General features: G+C 30.2%; 1 protein-coding gene across 1 annotated transcript; it reads right to left on the bottom strand.

The window, feature by feature from the left end:
- Positions 1–856: 856 nt before the first annotated feature.
- Positions 857–2867, bottom strand: LOC136091981 (uncharacterized). Its single transcript, XM_065819702.1, has 4 exons — positions 2753–2867; positions 2211–2320; positions 1657–2106; positions 857–916 (listed from the first exon to the last, which is right to left on the bottom strand). Exons 1-4 carry the CDS (start codon positions 2865–2867, stop codon positions 857–859), a joined length of 735 nt encoding a protein of 244 aa, XP_065675774.1.
- Positions 2868–18499: the final 15632 nt, after the last annotated feature.

Raw genomic sequence — 18499 nt, forward strand, 5'->3', positions numbered from 1 at the left:
GACAATTCAGGAACTTGAGTATTAAAATGTTTTTTCAAATACAGATGTAGATATTCAATTCTGCATATAAATTATCATCAATATCTTCCGTGTAGTCTTCCACCAGACGATTAATGCATGTCTTCAGTTTATCTTTGTTGAATCTCATGTCTATTAAAAATACAAATTTGTCATTCAGTTCCTGATAGCATTGAGCTCTTTCTTTTAAATTTGTAGTAAGATTATTGATAGTTTTAAAAAAAATGTTCGTCTTAAACTCTTTACGTGGACTTAATTAAGGTTCTTCTGATCGGTTTTCACCTAGTAGCGCTTTCTTATTATGGTGTCTCTTTTGTAAATAGTCTATGTCTGGTAACCAGGCCTTCCCAGGAAAGGCGTGCGGTCGCACGCCTTGAGTGAACACGGATATTTTTTTTTTTTTGGATAACTTGGCCACGCTTTTTTAGCATACATTAAAAATAACGCATTTTTAAAAAGAGGCTGAAAAAATCAAATTAAATTCGTTGTATTACTTTGTAATTTTTTAAATAATTTATTCTTTTCATTAATAAGGAAATAATAACATAAAAATAATATATATATATATTATTTTTTTTTGAATTTTTTTTTCTTATAACAAAATTTTTTTTTTTTTATTTTACATAATTTTTTTCTAATTTTAATTTTTTTCGCATAAGTATGTCTTTCTACAAAAAATAACTTCTAAGTTCTAGAAGAATTATTATCTACAAGGTTCTTGATAAGGATATGAACCTTTAGCTCATTCGGTTAAGACATTACATAGCGCTGCGGAGACCCGGGTTCGCATCCGCGTCAGCAGAGCATATTTTTCAAAATAGATTAAAAAAGTTTTCGGTCACATTTTCTGTTTATTTTTTCGACTTGTCTCAAATATCGTTGCTGAAAAAATCAACACCTAAAAATATATTATAAATAATTATAATATAAATAAATAAAAAATAAATAAATTTTTTTTTATGTTTACTAGACATAAAAAAAAAAAATTGTAATAAGAAAAAATTTTTTTTTTTAAATAAGTATAAATATATATATATATATATTTCATTTTTATGTTCATATTTTTATATTAATAATAGAAATAAATTATGAATAAAAATAATAAAATAATACGACAATTTAGTTAGGTTTTTTCAGCGCCTTTTTAAAAATGCGTCATTAATATATGCTAAAAACCGTGGCCAAACTCTCAAAAAATATATATATATATGCGTGGTCACTCAAAGCGACCGACCGCACGCCTCTCCTGGGAAGGCCTGGAAACAGCATTCATTCGTTGCAAAATTTGATCCCATATTATTGTTTGTGAAACAAATTCAAAAGTTTCCATTTTCGATAGTAAATTTCCAGCCACAGCTCTTGTTTTATGTTTCAAAACTTTCACACTCATTGATTTTGACCAATCCTTCCATTAATTTATTGTAGTTCTGGTGAATGGTTCTGACCGAGTCAGCATGAGCGCTCCACAGAGTATTCGATAGTGATTTCAATGAACTACTTGCAAACTGTTCCAAAACACTACACAACTTTGTAGAAGCTTTGAGAAAAAATTGTACAGTTCTTGAAAAGTACCAAAAATATTGATTCCCTTGATGCAGCAATCTATAGCAGCCTCTCCTACTGAGTTAAGAGAATGACCTGAACATGGCAAGAATTTTGGAGTTCAATAAGCTTTGCCAGCCTATTGAACTCCAAAATTCTAGTTTTCATTCCTTTATATTTTCCAGTCATATTGCTTGAGTTATCATAAGACTGGCTTCTGCAGTTGCTGATTTCCAAGTTCAATTCTGCGTTTAAAAAGTCCACGGTTGCATTTGCTAAATTTTCCCCGGTGTGATTATCAATGTGAATGAAGTTGACAAATCTTTCAATAGGCTCATTAGAAATTTGATCAATGTACCTCAAGATCACACATAGTTGATCTTTATGACTCGCATCAGGTGTTGAATCTACTGATAATCCATAATACTTAGATTTTAAAACATCGTTGCTGATTGATTGCAAAACTTTTCTTGCCATCAATACGGTTAATTCATTAAATGTTTTCTTTGAGAGGTAGTTTGTTTTTCCAGAACCACTGCTAAGTTTCTTTTGATCAATGTGCAAATTACAGCTATAACACTTCTTACAACCTCTCTCCAGTAGTTTTTTTTCTTTGCGAATTTCGTTAAGAAGTTGATCATTTAAAAAACCTTATTTTTTCTGTAAAAGTATGCTAATGAAGCTTTTCTTTGGTCTGATGAGTGTTCATGCCCCTGAATTGATGCCCCTGAATTTTTCCAATCTTTATATTCTGTTGAAGCTAAAACACATTTTGAGGGTTCAAAAAGCTTGCAGACAAAACAGAATACACAACCTAATGCTAGGGAATATATGAGCCATTCTCTGTTAAATGTTTCACCATTTACTTTTTTCCCATTAACAAGTTTTTTGAGCAATATCGATCTCAATCTTGATACATCATTTTAGAGGATTTAAAGTCATAATCTGCATTTTAACATTTTAACAGACCGTTCTCTATCCAAAATTGTATATCCTCAGCTGAAAGAGTTTCCCAAAGTCCTGTATCACTTTACCAATTCAATGGCAAATCGATAGGGAAACATACTCTCTCCTTATTGAGTTCCGATAGCTCGTTTAAATTTTGAGTTTCATTAATTAAGTCCTCTACAAAATCAAATATTTTTGCCTCTTTACTTATGCCATAGTTTTTTAGCTAAAGTTGGTGAATTACCATGACATTCTGCTCTTAATAAAAAACTATCAAGTTTTCGATGTTTCTTTATGTTTTCTTCTTTTATTGCTTTATTCTTTCTTTTTGTAGCTCCACTTTTATAGCTTCTTCCCATATCTGTTAAAAGATTCTGAAAATGAACACAATTAGTTTAATTGCTATTGTTTATGAGCACTGATTTTACTAATAGATAACGCTCCACTATTTTTTATTATTAAAATTAAGTAAAATGGCCTACATAAATAAGCAAAAGTTTGTTAAAAATAAACAGGAAAACAAATGTTAAAAATTTATGATTACTTTTTTCCCAGCACGCTTATTTACTTTACTTAAAAGCGTCAAAATATTGCTTAAGTTTAATGCAATTTAAAATTTAAAACAATTACTTTCTTCAATTACTAAGATATTTTACTTAAAAGCATGCAAAATTTTTCTTAAAATAAACGCATTCATTTTATTTTAAATCGATTATTTTAAAACATTATGCACAAATAATAAAAAACAAATTTATTAACTACCGTTTTTAATATCAATCTGGAAAATTAATCAGGCTGTTTTGCAAATAAATGTTTACTACTATTAATTAATTAGAAAACAGCCCTAATTATGGTTATTTTCTTGGTTTGATAAGTTGAACTAAGTAATTCTAGAAAATAATATTTTAGAAAGTTCTTGGTTGAACTTTTAATAAAAAAACGTAGTGTTATTAAAAAAATGTCAAATGTTGAATAAAATTGTAAAGTTGATTGTTCGTTAAAGTTATTATTTATACTAATGAACAAAATGTTGCAAAATGCTTTTTGTTTAATTTTCGTCTTAAAATATTTTGTTTTTTTTTTTATCACAAAAATATTTAGAAAAACAAAAAAGTAAAATTTTTTACACAATTACTTTCTAATAAAAATGTATGCACTTTCCAAAAATTAAAATTTAATTTTGTTGCAATTCGATTTTGGGGCGCCTTTTTTTGCAGGGCTCCTAGGCCAAGGCCATGTATTTGGTTACTGGCAATATGTTTAATGATAATAGTGAAATTGAAGTGGATAATATTAGGCTCAAAGAAGTTATTAATGTAAATATTAATAGGCAACTTGAAAATAGTTGTATTTAAGTAAAAGAGATACAGGGTTGCCAGCGGTCCTTGAAATCCTGCAAAAGTCCTGGAATTTTATAGGTCCAGGAAAAGTCCTGGAAAAACACCCCTTTTTACAAAAAATCCTGGAACTTTTTTTTATAGAGTTATATTTTCCGTTTATTATGAAAACTAGAAAATGGAATATTATAAATTCCGTTTTCTTGTTTTCATCTTTTACAAAATTTTTAGTTTGATTATGTATTTTCTGGAATGATCAAAATATTTTAATTAATTTTACTATATGTATTATTAATTCTACTAATTATATAGAAAGTAAAATATACAAATAATATATATATATATATATATATATATATATATATATATATATATATATATATATTATAGCTGCATTATGTGCCCAAGTCAAAGAACTGTCATTTCCAAACAGAAGGGCTATACAATAAAAAGTATTCTTCTTGGGTAAAATTTTGTTCTTCAAATTCAAAGAAAGCCAGATGTAATTGGTGTCGAACAGATATTATTATTTCTAATGTGGGAGTATCTGCTTTGGATTCCCATGCAATTGGTAAGAAGCATAAAGAAAAAGAAAGGGCACATAATGCAGCTGATATATTCTTTACAGGTAGTTTTTTAGTTATTTGATTTGATTTTTTACTTTTTATTTTAAAAAATGTTTTTGAATTTTGGAATGCTTGGAGCAAATTGATTAGCTGTGCACTTTACCGGATATTAATTTTTTTTTTTTTTACACATTTCATTCCTAGATTTTACTACAGAAATATCTGGCTCTAAAGCAGCTTTTGTTAACTTACAAGAACATTTTCCCAATTCAAACAAGGTTTTAAATGACAAAATGCCACAACCTACTATAGAGGATCTTCAATCTCCAGCTCTGGTTACCGAGGCAGAAATAATATGGACCTTAAATGTTGTAATGTCGCATTTTTATTTAAGATCATGCTTAAATTTAAATGAAATATTCAAATCTATGTTCTCTGATAGTACAATAGCATCAAAGTTTGCATTAAGCAAAACAAAATGTGGCTACCTCATAAATTTTGGTTTAGCACCATACTATCGAGAGCATATCTGAAGTCAAAGCATCACCCATCTTTGTTTTGTCATATGATGAGAGTATGAATGTAATCTTTAAAAATGAACAAATGGACTGTGGAGTTAGATACTGGGATTCAAATTCTGGTGTTGTAAAAGCTAGATATATTGATTCTAAATTCCTCAGACATCCTAATTCACAGAATTTATTTGACAAACTTATTGAAGCAACAGAGATGTTTGATCTTGGAAAACTAATTCAAGTATCAATGGATGGTCCTAATGTTAATTGGGAGGTTCTAAAAATGTTAGATGAACATAGACAGGAAAAACGATATTCTGATATAGTTAATATGGGCAGTTGCAGTTTGCACATAGTTCATAGTGCCTTACAGACAGCAATAAATTCCCAAAAGTAGGAGTTATAAAAAATATTTCGTGCAATGTATAATCTTTTCAAAGAGTCACCAGCTAAAATAGATGAATAGAAACTGACCAGCTTGCTTTGCCGTAAGTATGCATATTTGAACAGAAAAAAATATAATAAGTTATCTTATCTTTTATATTTATATATAAGTTAAGAGCATTTCACCATTTATAGTTTTGGATTTTATTGTTTCTCAGTTTCTGTGCAACTCGCTGGGTAGAAGATGAAGGTGTGGCTTCAAGAGGCATTAGTGTATGGCCAAACATGGTTAAAATTATAAAGTATTGGGAATCACTATGCAAAAGCAGACGTCCTAAAAGTAAGAGCTATGAAGTTCTGGTAGATCATCATCTTCACAATTTTGTACCTTTGCGAATGCAGTTTTTCAAAGATCTTGCTAAAAAATTGAAAGGATTTCTAGTTCTATTTCAAACAGACAGACCTATGGTTGCATTTTTATCTAACAGTTTAGAAAGCATGTTGCGAAGTTTGATGAAAATGATTCTCAAACCAAAAGTTTTAAATGAAGCTGCAACTGCATATAGTTTAATTAAGATTGGAGTAGGTAAATCAAACAACCACCTAGATGTAAACAAAATTGAATTCGGAACTGCACTAAAACAGATGCTAAGTTTATAATGGAATGTAAACAGATTATCATGTTATTGCAAAAATTACAAGAAAGATGCCCATTGAAATATTCTTTAGTGAGGAATGCTTCATCTTTGTCTCCAAATGAAATGGTTCAAAACAAGGAAATATCGGCTGTTAAATTCAAGGCTCTAGCTGAGAGATTAAGTGCATTAAAATGGCTTTCAACCGATGATGCAGATGATGCAAAACAACAATATGATGAATTTGTTAGTGCAGAAAGTGTTCAATTTAATGAAAAGTTTGAGTCTTTTAACAAGTTAACTGATTCTGTTGATAAATTTCTTGCTGTCTAACTACACAAAACTCTGAAGTATTCAGAGTTTTGTGTAAATTGACAGCAAGAAATTTATCGTGGAAATTCTGTGCTATCATTTTTGTGTTATCTCAAGGCCAATCTGGGATAGAACAAGGATCAGTTAAAGTTAGATATAGTAAGCAGGAAACGTCAATTGATTGATGGAGATATTTTAGTTATTAAAAAACAGAAAGAAATTGTTAAAAAGTGCATTTAAGTTCTCAAATCTGATGATGACAAGTTAAGCATTGACGCAGAAGTAAAGAGAGACTTCACTGTCCTTGCAAAAGCAAATTCTTTTAGAAACACAATTTTAGAAAAAGAACAAACAATTAAAGACCTTGATCTTTCATTTAAAAAACTGGAGCAATCCAAAAAAGAGATAAAATAAAAAAGTTGTTATATATATATATATATATATATTATATATATATATATATATATATATATATATATATATATATATATATATATATATATATATATATATATAAATATATATATATATATATATATATATATATATATATATATATATATATATATACTTTACATTAATATATGTATGTATGTATAATTTATATGCGTATTCAAATATAAATATTTAGTTGTTTCATTCTAAGACAATATATTTTGCATTTACTGGTCCATTTTATTGTCGAGAAAAAATCAATATTTCCTTGAATAACCCAAAATTTCCTTGAAAAATCCTGGAATTTAAAATTTACTTTTAGCTGGCCACCCTGAGATAGGTCTAGGCAAGATGAAATTAATCGTTGTGGAAATGTAAGAAATAAAAATTCTGGCAAGTAAGTTCTCTACTCAGCGAGCAGAAAACTTACTTGATAGAATTAAGTGTCAAGCAGTGTTAATTTAATTGTCTGTTAATTTAATTTTACTTTAGACAATTTAGAACAAAGCAAAGTATGAATTTTACTATTTATAAAGGGTGTTTTTTTTAGAGGTATAGAACTTTAAGTTGGCATTACTGTTCAAGATGGCGACCGATTTAACAGGTGACAAGTGTCACCTGTAAATCAAAATTTATTCTCAGTTTGGTTTGGCAATTCATCATGAATAGACTTACGCCTGAACAACGCTTGCAAATAGTTCAATTTTATTTCGAAAATAATGGTTCTGTGCGGAATACGTATCGCGCTCTACATCCATTTTATCCTCGACAAAATCATCCATCAGAGCAGTTAATTCGATTAACCATGGAACGTTTTCGCACCACGTTTACTCTTATTGATAACTCGCATCCCCAGAGACGCCGTACAGTGCGTACAGAAGAAGCTATTGCTACTGTAGAGCGTAGCATTGCGGAAGACCTGAATGAGTCTATCCGCCATCGAGCACAGGAATTGGATCTGTGTCCATCCACTGTATGGAAGATTTTGCGGAAGGATCTTGGTATGCATGCTTACAAAATCCAACTCGTGCAAGAATTGAAGCCAAACGATCATCAAGCAAGGCGTAGATTTGTCGAATGGGCCCAAAACGAGATTGCCGTTGTTCCCGATTTTCGTAAGCGAATTTTCTTTAGCGATGAAGCGCACTTCTGGTTGAATGGTTACGTCAACAAACAAAACTGCCGCATTTAGAGTGAAGATAATCCTCAAGTGTATGTCAAAACACCGTTACATCCAGAAAAAATGACTGTTTGGTGCGCTTTATGGGCTGGTGGAATCATTGGTCCGTACTTCTTTAAAAATGATGATGGCCAGAACGTTACAGCCAATCGTGATAGGTATAGAGCCATGATTACAAACTTTTTCATTCCTGAATTGAACAACCATGATGTCCAGGAGCTGTGGTTTCAACAAGACGGCGCAACATGTCACACAGCTCGTGCCACAATTGATTTATTGAAAGACACGTTTGGTGACCGCCTAATTTCACGTTTTGGACCAGTGAATTGGCCTCCAAGATCTTGTGATTTAACACCGCTAGACTACTTTCTGTGGGGCTATGTAAAGTCATTGGTCTATGCGGATAAGCCACAAACGCTTGACCATTTGGAAGACAACATTCGCCGTGTTATTGCCGATATACGGCCACAAATGTTGGAAAATGTCATCGAAAATTGGACGTCCAGATTGGACTACATCCGAGCCAGCCGTGGCGGTCATATGCCAGAAATTATATTTAAAATGTAATGCCACAAGATTATCTTTCTAATAAAAAAAAATTCTTGTCAATCGAATAATCCATCGTTGTTTTATTGCAATTTAAAGTTCTATACCTCTAAAAAAAACACCCTTTAGTAACAATTAATAACAGTTTTGAATTAAAATGATTTTAAATTTTTTTACAATTTCAAACATAATTATGTTCTTTTTTTTTAGTTGCCTTTGTCATCATTTGAGTAGTTTGCTTACTGTTAAAACATGTTTTAATTTTGTAAATTTAATATGATGTAAAATTTACTCTATTAATCATAAGTCAACAGTTAGAGAGAAGCTGGACCTTAATTAAGAAGTGCTGGAAATTAAAACAAAGGTAAAAATAATTTTATTTACTGGTAACATAATAAAACCAGTTACTACTATTTATTGCGTGTTTTTTTTTACTTTTTTTAACATGCTGCTTTGGAAACACTTTCTCTTCCTCTCTCTCTCTCTCTCTCTCTCTCTCTCTCTCTCTCTCTCTCTCTCTCTCTCTCTCTCTCTCTCTCTCTCTCTCTCTCTCTCTCTCTCTCTCTCTCTCTCTCTCTCTCTCTCTCTCTCTTAGATGAGAGGGAAAATTAATAAAACTTTTTTAATTACTTGGGAGATAGTATTGTGTGCTTACAAATATTTTATGCTATGCGCTATCGTGTTTTGTGTTGATAGACTTAGGCTGTTATAGCTACTTTTTATTCTTTATATTTTCTGTTATATTATTATCCTAATTCTACTAACAATAAAATGCAAATAATACTCTTTTAATAAAAAATTGTAACTTTTTTTAAATTTCTTTTTTTAGGTTTTTGCAGGCTTTACTTGACTTCCATTTCATGGTACCTGTGTTGTGACAGATTTTAAAAAGAACTTAACCTGATGTTAATGCGGTCTTTATGTCGTTAACTATAAGCAATGATATTGCTGATAGGGAGTCAAAGTTAAAATATTATTTATAGATAAATTTGTATTTTTTTTTTTTTTTAATATTAAGTTATTAATGTGTTTTTGTTATTAATGATTTAAATACTCATAACCCCTATTAAGTGTTGCTTACTGCTAGTTTTTTATTATTGCTACTGTTGTAAATTTCTTCTGTTATTATTGTAGTTGTAGTTGTTATTGTTATTACTACTGTTATTATTACAATAATTATTACTGTATTATTACACAGGTCAACAAAAAAATATTTTTCTGGTGCCGAGCAAACAATTTGTTTTTTATATAGCATTTCTCATTTTGATTTTAAATATGCAACTCATTTTTCACCATCACGTCAAGTTGTAAAAATAGTTGTAAACATTTATAACATTTGCACTTTCAATTAAAGTGCAAAAGCGAATTTAAAAAATCGCGAAAAAAATCATATAGTTGGGCCAGTAATGGTACCAACTGTTTGCCAACTGTTTTATTACTGTTGGGCCGTTAATGGTACCAACAGTTTATAAAACAGTTGGCTAAGTGTTGGTAAGTTTTTTTCACGGTACCAACTAAATAGCCAACTGTTGGCCCAACTGTAGCTAATAGTTGGTTATTAGGATCGGACCAACTATTTACCAACTGTTCAATGTTTACTGGGTATTCAATTGTTTATCAGAAATCTTATCCTTGCGTTTGGTATTGAGGTGACGAGTGATATAAATCGTTCCTTGTGATTATATTGTTTCTTGCAAAACAAATACATGAAAATATGTTCTTCACTTTGTTTAGGATAAATTAAATTACGTAGCCTAATATTTGAACTTAAATTGAGGTCTGTCTCCAATAAATTGAGGTCTGTCTCCAATAAATTGTAATTTAATAGCAGCTAAAATAGCATGGAATTCATTTAAATTTTCAAAGTATAGCCATAAAATGTCATTTAAAAAACATTTGATGCACTCTTAGTCCAGTTGCCCTATAAAGTTCAAGTTATTTTAAGAAATCTATAGAGAACAGTCCGTGTTTCTATACTAGTTAAATACTATGACTATGTTGAAACAAATAATTAGATTATTATTTTATTAAAATATATTATACTTGGTTCTTTTTTAGAGATTTTTGGTTAAAGCTATTTTCACTTCAGCGTTTTTTTAAGCTACTTTTTTCAGTAGTATGAGAAAGTAATTGTTAAAAACGATCTCGTTTTTTTTTCTTGACCATTTTTCTAAAAATATAAAATGTTCAAAAAATGAGGGGGTTCTATATAGCTTTATCATATGAGCGCTAAAACTGATTTTAAGGAAACTTAAAATCTAGTTATAAATTATCACCGTATTTAAGATAAAGAATTTTTTTTTATACTTTACCTTTTTTTTTTGCCATATTACAATCGTCGATATAATATATGACAGCAATTTTTAAGATTTTTTAAATTTTACAATAAATTTAACAAACTGTTAGTTTTATAAGCCTATGAAAATGTGTTTTGAGATAAAGACCCAGTAAACATTGAACAGTTGGTAAGTAGTTGGCCCGATCCTAATAACTATTAGCTACAGTTGGGCCAACAGTCGGTTATTTAGTTGGTACCGTGAAAAAAAACGTAACGCTTTTACTAACACTTAGCCAACTGTTTTACAAACTGTTTTAAATTCGCTTTTGCACTTTAATTGAAAGAGCAAATGTTATAAATGTTTATAACTATCTTTCCAACTTGACGTGATGGTAAAAAATGAGTTGCATATTTGAAATCAAAATGAGAAATGCTATACAAAAAACAAACTGTTTGCTCGGCAGCAGAAAAAAAAATTTTTTTGTTGACCTGTGTAATAATACAGTAATAATCATTGTAATAATAACAGTAGTAATAACAATAACAACTACAATTATAATAATAACAGTAGAAGTTTACAACAGTAACAATAATAAAAAATTAGCAGTAAGCGACCTCTAATACGGGTTATGAGTAATTAAATCATTATTAACAAAAACACATTAACTTAACTTCATTAATAACTTGATATATTATCTAAAAAATTAAATACAAATTTATCTATAAATAATATTTTAACTTTGACTCCCTATCAGCAATGCATTGCTTATAGTTAACGACATAAAGTCCGCATTAACATCAGTTAAGTTCTTTCAAAATCTGTCAGAACACAGGTACCAGAAAAAGAAAGTCAAGAAAAGCCTGGAAATAACAATAAAGGCATAGAAGTAGTCGTTTAGGGAAGTGCTAAAAATAATACTATATAAACTATATCTACATTTATAGATTCAGTCACTCTCAAACACAAAATGCATACATATAATTTATTATATTATAACATATATATATATATATTAGAATATAATAACTTTTATGTATGCATGTATGCATGTTTTACATATATATATATATATATATATATATATATATATATATATATATATATATATATATATATATATATATATATATGTAAATATATATATATATATATATATGTAAATATATATATATATAAATATATATATATATATATATATATATATATATAAATATATATATATATATATATATATATATATATATATATATATATATATATATATATATATATATATATATATATATACATATACATATACATACAGAAATACATACGTAAGCATACTACTATATACGCACATATACATTTTAGCTGTACTTTAACTCTTATTAATAATTAAAATAAACTGAATTAAAAACTCTAACCAATGTCAAAATTTATATCTGAATGTGTAACTAATGGATAAAAGTAAAATAGTTGTACTTACCAGGGGGTATTCTCATCTCTCCGTTAAGCTTAACGCAGCTTTTGTCTGAAATTTCATTACGATGTTTCTAAGTAAAGAAATGACGAAAATTTATATAAATTCGTTAAAATAAAACTTATACCAAAATAAAATATTTATGTTTAAAAAATTATAGTTTTAAATAAATTTTTTATTAATGTAATTTAAAAGAAATTTTTGACTGACGCTCCCTTAAGCTTAACGGAGAGATGAGAGTGTAACAGTTATATTAATAGGTAAAGGAGAGTTTTAATTTAAAAGTTTAATTAAAAGGTAAAAAAGCGTTTAAAAGAAAAAAAATAATGAATTGCTTCAAATTAAACTAACTCTATTCACTTAGACCACGCGACTTTTACATAAAATATAATTATAAATACATTTATAAAACTTACTGGAAACTTTTACGATTCAAAAACACGCGGCATACAGTCGGTTAATGGTTGGCACAGAATGCCAACAGTTAGCTAACTATACCTAATACTGGCCCGCCATTTGGACCAACTAAAGTGTGTTTACCAGGGATTTATTTCATTTTGATTTGTTTAATTTGCATTTCTGTTTATCGGTTACATTGTTCAAAAAAAACATTTAAATTTGATACATCTAAATTATTCGGTAAGAAGTATCAGTTACCATTCAGTTTTATATTGCTAAAAATGATTTTTTCTAACAACAATCTTTGGAAATTTGTTTTAAAAAAAACAGTCCTTGGTTTTGAGTAGTATGAGACTACTATTTAAGTAATGAGTAAAAGTTTTGAATATTATTTCGGAACAAACATGTTGTTTTCTGAAAGTTGACCACGGTATTTATAGTTAATTTCTGTAAAATAAGATTTAAATATTTTATGAGACAATCCATATTTTGTTTTATACACGAACTGTAAAACAAGATGTATGTTTAATTTTAAAATACGAGGGTCACTATTTATATTTCGGGAATTGGCAACACTGATGTCATGTGAGTCTATCTGACGGTTCCATCGTAAAGTTTGACATTTTTGACAATATACATACTCAGAACATTTGGTCATACGGACGCTGTTTGTTTATTTTATATTTAGTTGAAAGTTTCGTCTCGGCAAAAAATGGAACTGAATCGTGATCATTTTCGTGCAATGATTTTTTACAACTTTCGACGTGGATTATCACAACAAGAGTGCGTCAATCAACTTAATTTGACTTTTGGCGATGAAGCTCCATAAAAAACCACTGTGTATCGCTGGTATAGTGAATTTAATCGTGGTCGTAGTTCGCTGTTCAACGAGTTTCGTGAAGATCGTCCAAAATCGACTGTAGTGCCAGAAAACATCGATGCTCTGCACGAAATGATTAAGCAAGATCGTCATGTAACCTATTGTGAGATTGAGGCATCCCTAAGAATTAGTTCCACCAGCATATATGTGGTTTTACATGAACACTTAGCTGTGCGAAAGTTATGTTCGCGTTGGATCCCAAATAATTTGACAATCGCTCAAAAAAAGGCTCGTGTCGATTGGTGCAAAGAAAGGCTTAAAAAGACGTGGTGCTTCAAAAGACGTTTATAAAATCGTGACAGGTGACGAATTATGGATATATTCGTATGAGCCCGAAAGTAAGCAGCAGTCGACTGTATGGGTGTTCCAAGATGAGCTGAATCCAACAAAAATTGTTCGCGCACGAAGCACTTCAAAGAAAATGAAGTGCTTCGTGCCCGAACAATTTTTGCCTGTATCATCGGAAAAACTAGTCATATTGTAACAGTGCCTCTAGAGGATCGTAGAACAGTAAATTCTGAGTGGTACACAACCATCTGTTTGCCAGAAATCTTCGGTGAAATGAGGAAAACAAACAAGAGACGTCGGATTGTTCTTCATCATGACAATGCAAGCTCTCACACATCGGCTCAAATAAGAGACTATTTGAGCACTCAAAACATTGAATTGATGGGTCATCCGCCGTACAGCCCTGATTTTGCACCCAATGATTTCTTTTAGTTCCCATCTCTGAAGAATGCAGAAGTGTATCGATCATCGTGGCGAGTACTTTGAAAAACAATAAAAATATATTCGCAGCTTAACTATTTGTTTTTGTTCCTATTCCCGAAATATAAATAATTACACTCGTATTGAGTGCACCTAGGTTCCACAATATAGGTTCAAAAGAAACCTAAGTTCTACAATAGAGGTTCTTATTGCCTTATTGAATCCAAACATAAATGTGCAAGCTTGTTTTTTTTTGCTGTAAAGTTTGGTTACTTTAGTGTCATTCAAGCTATCCCAAATATGTTGCCAAAGTAGCTGTGCATAATTGAAAAAAACAGACTTTTTACGTAATTTACCAAGAATGGCTTAACTCTATGTAAAACAGCAAGTTTTATTGATGGGATTTTAGTGTGGGAAGCATTAGAGGGATATTTATTGCTTTATTTGATAACTTGTCGCATGTAGACCGTTCATTTACTTTTTTAAATATTTTTTTACTTTTTCAAGTGTTTTGAAATTTTAATGAGAATAAAAAAGATCGGAGTGCGAATAGAATAAAACTGAATAGAATAGATGCAAAATGTAAATCATTGATGTACATTTAAATACCAATGGTCCCAAAGTTGAGTTTCGGAGAACCCCATAGGTTCCATAGTTTTTCTAGATGTTTCAACTGATTTATGATGAACGCATTATTTTTTGTTTGACAAGCAATTTTCGCGTCACGGTAAGGAAGGAGGCGTGAACTTACTGGTTAAATGCACTTCCGCGGTGCTCTGTGACAAGACCGTTAGGACTTCTTGGGGCACCTAAAAAGAAAAAAAATTTATAAACTAAAATAAAATTTATATTTTTTATTACGTAGTATTCGAGTTTTAATCAAATCAATAAAAACCCGTAATGTAACAGTCATCAATGTCAAAGTCAAAAACAGACAGTAACAGTCAGTAACAGTCATCAATGTCAGTAACAGTCAGTAAAAGTCAGTAACAGTCATCAATGTCAAAGTCAAAAAACCGTAATAAAACAGTCATCAATGAAATCATTAGTAATATGTTACTGCAACTCGATTACTGCATGGTCGGTTGAATGAGTTTTTTTAAAACTTGTAAAACATTTGTTTTTTCAGTTAAGTGATTATACAGTCTTTTATACTCTATTAGTATGAAAAAAAAAGAGAAGGAGGCGGAGGGGGTAGAAGCGAAAACCCTTTCCTTTTTTAAAAATTAGAAGTATGATGTTGTATTTTAACTATATTTTGAAGTAATTTAAAGTTATTGAAATACGATTGCTTGACGAAGACTAGAGAGTTTAGTTGTTTGAATAAAAATTGTATTTAGTCAATGTTTCTACATTTCACTTATCTCCAACGATCACTTAATGAATGCCATTTTGACTTTGAAGCAGACATTAACAATAACATATTAATAAAAATATATTAACTTAAATTAACAATAAAACCTAAAAAAAGAAAAAATATATATTAATAAGCGATAAAAAGAAATTGTTAAATTTCTTAATAAGAAAAATAAGAAACAATGGTGCGTAATTAAAAAAAAAGGTTTAGAAATAAATGTTTTGGCGTTTTTCGCTATATTTCGAAATTTATTTTGTTAGTCTTGGTATTCGTCACTCTTGCAACAAAAAAACAACTTTTCAAATTTTCCAGTATTCCGCTTTTTTAAAAAATCTGGAGTATTTCATAAAGTGAAGTTTTAGAGATGAAAATAAAAACAGTTAAAAGATGAAATTCTCGAGCTTATTTTACTTTATTCTTCTACCCGAGAAAAGAAACTCATTGCTTGATATTTGCAGATTCATCTTCTAGATGGGCGGACCATTGGTTTACTGACCAAATGTACAATGAAGATTATTATTGGAAGCTATGTAGCAGCTTTCACGGTCATGAAAAAGCGTTAAACTCAGTGAAAAAGTTTTGGAATCAGTATGCAGAACTTGCTAACACATCAGTATGCAGAACGAGCAATCAAAATTCTTCAAGATCATTTGAAAATCTGTAAAAAAGAAACAGAACCTTCATCTTAGATTTTTTTTTAACAAAGCATAAGAATTGTATTTGTGTAGTTGCAATTAGGGAGCGGCAATGAATCGTTTAACGATGCATTGAACAACTCATCGTGTTCGATATATCGAAACCGATTAGTTGTTCAATGCATAGAACATCGAACAAAAATGTACCGGAGCTATTAACGATGTGTTATATAAAAAAAAAGGTTATAAAATGGTGTTTAGTTACTTAAATTAGTTAAATCCTTACGATGCCTTTACCTTTCACATGGGAAAAACTTTTTCCGATTAATAATACATTAGACAATCTATTAATTTTAAGATTATCAATACATTAGACAATCTGTTTACTTTTTCCGAAAAAGTAAATAGATTGTCTAATGTATTGAAAATCTTAAAATTAATAGATTGTCTAATGTATTATTAATCGTAAATCGTTAAATTAAATAGATCGTTTAATGTATTGCTAATTGTAAATCGTTAACTTAAACGCCTTATAAATACGACACACTATTAAGACACTTATTAATAAGAAACATAAATATTGCTCATTTTAAATTTTTACGTCACTCAAAAAACACATATCAGTAACTATTTTCTACAACAATCTTGTACTTACAAGCTAAAATCAACAAGGTAGGTTTTTTTTTAATATTTCTTTTAGATGTAGCATGATTTTAAATGTATGATTTACGATGATAGATTTATTGATTTAATGTTTGATAAATAAATATATAGATAGATTGTTGGATGTACAATAAACCATGTGCGATATAGCTAAACTATTTTTTTTTTCACTTCTAGATGCCTAAAGTTTCTTTAATTTGGGATTATATCAATGAAAACAGAGCTATCTGCATTGAATGTGGTGAGGAGTACAAGGTGCCTAGTGGGAGCACAACAGGGATGAGAGCCCATCTTAGGACAAAGCACAAACCCAGCTTTGAAACACTAGTAGCAAGGAAGCAAATTAAGTCCTCTTCTGGTGCTGGGCCATCAAGAGCAGCCACTGTAAGAACACCAGCCAGGAAAAAGTCAAGAAAAGAGCAAATTTCTGGCGATGAAACACCAACAAAGTGAGTATTCCCTAAAAGTGAATGGTCTAGGAATGACAATGAACAGACGAAAGTTGTTGCTGCAATGATGCAGTGGATATCAAGTGCCATGCTGCCTTTTGATGTAGTTGACAACTATGACTTTAAATACTTTGTGAAAATATGTACAAAAGGATAGTATTAGCCAATTTCTTCAAGGACAGTTTCATGTAGCAAAATACGGGATTTATACAATGCAATGAAGGCAGCAGTTAATGAAACATTTAATGAAGACAAACCTCATCTGGATGACCATTTATGTCTGATCTGTGGACCAGTAAGACCAGCAACGCAGCATACATTGCTATGACTGCACACTACATTGATTTGGATTTTTGAATGAAGCCTTTTTTCACCTTACAACACTTTGCTGGCAAGCACTCATCGGAAGAAATCGCAAAAAGATTATATGGATTCATAAAAGACCTCAGCTTAGGACCAAATGTGCGCACAACAATAACATGCGACGGTGGAGAAAATATAAAGATAGCCGGAAAAGATAGTGTTATAAATGATTTGTTCTGGTGTGTCGATCATAAGATAAATTTGATAATACAAAGTGCTGCCTCAAAATGTGTGCAGTAGAGAGATTTGAGTGATAAGCTGACAAGACCGGTTGGCTTCTTCAATTATTCTCAGAAGTCAAAGGATTCACTAACTGTTGAAGCATCAAAAATTCCAGATATTACAATTAAAAAACTAGTTCAAAGTTGCTCAACCAGATGGAACAGTGAGCTACATCAGTTACAATCAATCAATAAGCTACTGCCTCCTATCAAAATTGTAGCAGAAAAAGATGTTTCACAAAAACTAGTCTACAAAATACCAGATAAAGTGGAGATTAAACAATAGAGGACAATGACTGAACTATTGAAAAAGTTTGAAGAACTGTCCAACCTTGCAAATTTAAAAAACGAGGTTTCATTAGTCCATATTGTTCCAAAACTCTTTGATCTGGAAGATAAATTGCATTCAATATCATATGATTCACCCAATCCTATGATGAAAGAAGTCGCTGATCATTACTTGCTGCAAATGCACGACAGGTTTCCCAAATGTGGAGCTAAAGTTTTAGAATACGCATATGCAAACATGTTGGATCTTCGTTACAAAAAATCAACATTGCATGGTATTGGGCAAAGGTACAACATGACCAAGATATCTTTGAATAAAGCTGTGTTCAACATGTGCAAGACCGAACTTAGGAACACCACATCACCCAACACATCAT

The sequence above is a fragment of the Hydra vulgaris genome, chromosome 15 (genome assembly GCF_038396675.1).
Source record: "Hydra vulgaris chromosome 15, alternate assembly HydraT2T_AEP".
NCBI lineage: Eukaryota > Metazoa > Cnidaria > Hydrozoa > Anthoathecata > Hydridae > Hydra > Hydra vulgaris.